This window comes from Pavona decussata, unplaced genomic scaffold (assembly GCF_977016875.1).
Source record: "Pavona decussata unplaced genomic scaffold, jaPavDecu1.1 SCAFFOLD_19, whole genome shotgun sequence".
NCBI lineage: Eukaryota > Metazoa > Cnidaria > Anthozoa > Scleractinia > Agariciidae > Pavona > Pavona decussata.
In genome coordinates, this window is record NW_028145442.1 from 70,001 (window position 1) to 75,000 (window position 5,000).

Consider the following 5,000-nt stretch of genomic DNA (forward strand, 5'->3'; position numbering starts at 1 on the left):
CACGCAGAGCAGCTCATCTGGCTCCACGTCTAATCGGCGAACCCCGGCAAAAATTTCTGGCCCTACCGCACCTCTAAGGAAACCCACACAACCCGTTAAAGTCACTGGCTCGAACTCTATGAACTCTGAACATTCTGAACAATCCTCCCCACCGACCGAAGAACCTGGCATCAAACGTGGTAATTCGCCGCTCGCCCAACGAACGGCGAAGCATAAGAAACGCAAGTAAATTAGTCTTATAGTTAATTTTGTTATGCCTTAGTTTTGTTTGTGTTTTCTGTCTGAAGAATCTCTTTCCAATGTTTAACATTCACAGCTACAATTTCTAGTCTTAATATCCGTGGCTTCGGCGACGACGCCAAGCAGAAATGTGTTTTTGATTTCGCAAAACAGTCTAACTCGCAATTTATTTTTGTGCAAGAAACCTTGGTTTCTAAGCCGGAGGCGATTAATTCTCTCCGCGCTAAATGGACCGGTCCGAGTTTTTGGTCCCCCGCTTCGGGTAAACAGGGCGGGGTCGCAATTTTAGTTTCGGAAAATTCTCCTTTTGAGATTTTGCAGTGGCGAAGAGATTCTTCCGGTAGAATAGTGAGTGTTTTAGCCGCTCTCGGCGAACACAAATTTAATTTAGTTAATATTTACGCGCCCACAAATGTTACTGATCGCAAAGGCTTTTATGATACCTTACATGAATATTTTTTTCCGAACTCTCTTAAGATCATTGGAGGTGATTTTAATTGCATTGAAAGTGAATTTGATAAGCTCGGGGGGAATTTAACACTCGCTACGGAATTGAAAGAATTGCGCACAGTACATCGCTTAACCGATATCTGGCGCAAAAAGCATGGGCGTCAGACCCAGTGTAGCTGGTTTAATGCCGATAAATCTATCGGGTCTCGGCTCGATAAATTTTTCATAGCGGACGATTTAGTGGCAAAAACTGTCAAATGTGAAATTCTTCCTTGCGTGTTTTCCGACCACGACTCGGTTGTTTTGCAGCTCAATTTGATTGACATTTTTAGGCGTGGCCCTGGCCTTTGGAGGCTAAATTTAGATTTGCTTGAAGATGAAAATTTTTGCGATATGATTTCCAAACTTGTTGAAAATCACGTCTTGTATCAGAAAGCCTTTCCGAATATTCATGACTGGTGGGATTTTTTAAAAGAGTCTATAAAACTTGCGTCTCAGAATTTTAGTAAGACCAAACTTCGGAATTTGAATCGAAATCGGGTTTGCATAACTAATTTGTTGATTGAAGCAAAACGCGCGTTGTCAGGTGGTGATGACTCGGTTAAGGACACGATCGATCGGTTAGAAAGTCAGCTTCGAGCTATTAATCTGTCCCAACAGAAATCTGGCCAAGTGCGAAGTCGAGCTCAATGGATTGAAGAAGGGGAAAAACCCACTAGTTTTTTCTTTAAACTTGAATCTGAGCGCGCTCAGAAAAACAAGATCGACTCTATTTTTAACGCGGCAGGCATTGAAGTGGCTTCCCAGCCCGAAATAGAACAAGCGCATGTTGATTTTTACCGAACTTTATATTCCGCCGAACCGACGGATGATACTATTCAAGCAGACCTTTTGGCTAAAATCGACTGTTTTCTACCTGAATTAAATTCTTTATCGTGTGACGGTCAATTACTTGAGACCGAAATCGGTGATGCGATGCGTGGACTCTCAACTGGTAAAACTCCCGGCTCGGACGGGTTGCCGAAAGAATTTTACGCGAAATTTTGGGATCTCTTGTGCCCTCACCTCTTAGCTGTTTACGATCATAGTTTCGCTACAGGCTCTTTTAGTAGTTCTATGCAGGAAAGTGCTACTCGGCTAATTTTTAAAAAAGGCGAACGTAAGAATCTCAAGAATTGGCGGCCCATTTCGCTTCTCAATGTTGATTACAAAATCTGTTCTAAAGCGCTTGCTAATCGTTTGTCTAAAGTGTTATCTTCTATAATCCAAAATGACCAAACCTGTTCAGTTCCCGGTCGAACTATCTTCGGTAATTTATCCCTGTTACGCGACACGCTCGATTATGTAAACATCACGAACGAAACTGGTATTTTATTGAGTTTAGATCAGGAAAAAGCCTTCGACCGCGTCGATCGCACTTTCTTGATGAAAGTTTTAGAAACCTTCGGATTTGGCCAGAACTTTCGTCGATGGATTTCTGTTTTATACAATAACGCTTCCATGCGAGTTCTTGTTAATGGCTTTCTTACCGATCGAATTTTTCTCGAGCGCGGTGTGCGACAGGGGGATTCCCTGTCCCCGCTTTTATATATTTTATGCGCTGAAGTTTTAGCGGCTAATATTAGACATGATAGTACCATAAAGGGTTTTCTTTTACCAGGAGCGTCAGGACAACACTTTAAGATCGGTCAATATGCTGACGATTCCACCTGTCTAGTTAAAGATTTATTCTCTCTCGATCGTTTGTTTACATTGCTTCGCAAGTACGAAGCGGGCACCGGAGCAAAATTAAATGTTTCTAAGACCGAAGCTATGTGGTTAGGCGCTTGGCGCTCCAAGCCAGAGGCCCCTTATGGGCTCACTTGGGTGTCCAAGATGAAAATACTGGGTGTCTGGTTTAACAATGGTACAGTGAACACTGAACCCGACAATTGGCTGCCTCGGCTTTCCAAACTTGAGGCCAATTTGAACCTCTGGAAGTCTCGTGCGCTGTCCTTAGTTGGCAAAGTTCTGATCATTAATATTCTCGGTGCTAGTAAATTTTGGTTTCTCTCCAAAGTTCTCCCCACCCCCGAGTGGGTTGTTTCACGGTTTAATAAATTGATTTTCTCCTTTCTATGGGGCTCTAAAATAGAAACTATCGCTCGAAAAACCCTCTCTATTCCGCTTTCACAGGGGGGTCTCGGTCTCATAGATTTTGTTTCTAAAAGTCAAGCGCTCAAACTGTCGCTGATTTCCACGCTCATTGATAATCCAGACACCAAGGCCTTCTTTTTACTTAAGTACTTTTTAGGATCACAGTTAGCACGCCTGAGGGAGGGGTGGTCCCACTTACGGGATAACTCCTCCCCCAGTGCATTGACTCCCACGTCTTATTACCAGGTCTGTCTTAAGAACTTGACGGCCTTGCTAAATACCGGGAGCTACAACACCGGTTTTGTTTTTAGTTCTAAAGCGTGTTATCAAGTATTTTTAAAGGAAGCAGTATCCGCGCCCACCCTTCCGTATAGGTGGGCCCCATATCTTAATTTCCATTTGGACCTGCCTACGCACTGGCCCCTCGTTCGTGAAGGCCGGTGTGAGAATTTTAAGAACGATTTGGCCTGGTTGATTACTCTACGCGGAGTTAAAGTACGAGATTCCTTACACACTTGGGGCTATATCAATTCTAACCGATGCGCGGTGTGTACCAGGAAAGAAACAATAGATCACTGCTTCCTTAACTGTAGTAGAGCTAAGGGGGTGTGGGCGGTTTTCTGCCCACTTCTTTCCGCCCTCCTTGGCCTCACCTTTTTGCCTAATGTCAACACGGTCTTCTTCTATAAAGGACTTTGCGCGAATGATAAAGACAGTGCGACCGCACGCTATCTGATTAAGACAATCCTTTACGGTATTTGGTACTTCCGCAATAAAGCAACTTTTCACAATGGCACCGAAACCTCTCGGGCCATTGTCCACTATATTCGCAATGACATCACAACGCGGCTAAATGTTGATTTTTCCAGAATGACGCGAATGAAATTCTCCGCTTTGTGGTGTCATGATAAAATTTGTACGGTCGAAAACGACCAGTTAGTTGTAACGCTAAAATAAGCCCTCGTACTCTCCTCTTTCTCTACGCTTTTGTAAAAATGTGTTTCCGGTAGTATAAACCGGAAAACCGCTATTGTAAACCGGATATGACAGTAGACAAAAACCGGAAGTGAATCGCTAAAACCGGAAAAGTAGAAAAAGTAGACCGGATATGACTTGTAAACCGGAAATGACTTGAACATTGTAAACCGGAAGAGACTTGACTTAAGTAATTATGTATTCCATAACTAGTATAACTGGAGGTGACTGGTCTCCCTGTGCTTACCGGAAATGACTGTAACCAGGATTGTGAAAAGGAAATAAAACAATTTAAAGAAAAAAAAAAATCTGTTCTTATCAGCTTAATATCTGATACGCTGCTCATTGAGCAGCTCATATATTAAACTGATTTTTGGAACTGGGCTGTGGAAAAGAGGCTTGCCTCGTCCCAGCCACGGGTTGCCTCGGTATAGCACTACCTCCGAGCGCGGCCCACTTCCCCTTGGGGAAGAAATATTCAACTAAAAACAGAATTGAAATTAAATTGAACTTTGTGTGTCTGTCTCCCCACAGGATGTATGTAGAGGTAGCGCACAGAAGTGACAAGTCCCGGATCTGATGGCCACTAAAAGAAAAACCACAAGGGATATAGGGGTAAGGCAATTTTTCCGTTGTCGAGGGGCGCAAAGCATTTCATACTTACCTGACGCGGGTTTATCCTGTTAAGGCTAGTATCCAGACCGTTAAAAGTTGCAAGACTTGGTCTATACTGTTTTGCTTCAGTTGCCTGTTGCTTTACAGATTTATTGGCGCCTTGTGTGCTCCCCGGGCCTGCTTTCTCTCGCTAGATTGTGGGCCTTGAGGGGGTGTTCCTGCGCTGTTGGTCGCCCATCCACTTTGTAACCCTACGGAGTGGTGCTTAACTTTTTGTTGAGTGTTATGGCGGGGCCTTTTCTTCGGACTGTGGTCCTAAATGTTGCTGGTTTCCCGTCGACTGCTAGTCGAGTGGACATTGCCAAGTGCGTGGATGCCAAGTTTTCGTCCCATTTTCCTGTAGAGTCCATCCAGTTTGTTCCTGGCGGCCATGTTCAAGTCACGTTCCGTTCCAGTGATGCCAAACGTTCTGTTGAGTCTGTTGATACCATCGCCCTTGGTAATGTGCAGTGTCGTGTTGTGAGGCCTGGCCCTAAAATGGAGAATGTGCTTGTGTTCCACTACCCGTTTGAGTCCAACCCGTC

At 44.1% G+C, this 5,000-nt stretch overlaps 1 protein-coding gene and 1 pseudogene across 1 annotated transcript in view; both read left to right on the forward strand.

Moving 5' to 3' along the window:
• LOC146486784 (uncharacterized) overlaps positions 1–4,093 on the forward strand; it is a 5,157-nt gene extending 1,064 nt beyond the window's left edge. The window contains exon 1 of the mRNA XM_085089581.1: positions 1–4,093. This exon is cut by the window's left edge and continues 1,064 nt beyond it. Coding sequence (XP_084945707.1) covers positions 1–229 — 229 coding nt within the window. The 3' untranslated portion in view covers positions 230–4,093.
• On the forward strand, positions 4,085–4,263 carry LOC146486785 (U2 spliceosomal RNA; annotated as a pseudogene).
• Positions 4,264–5,000: the final 737 nt, after the last annotated feature.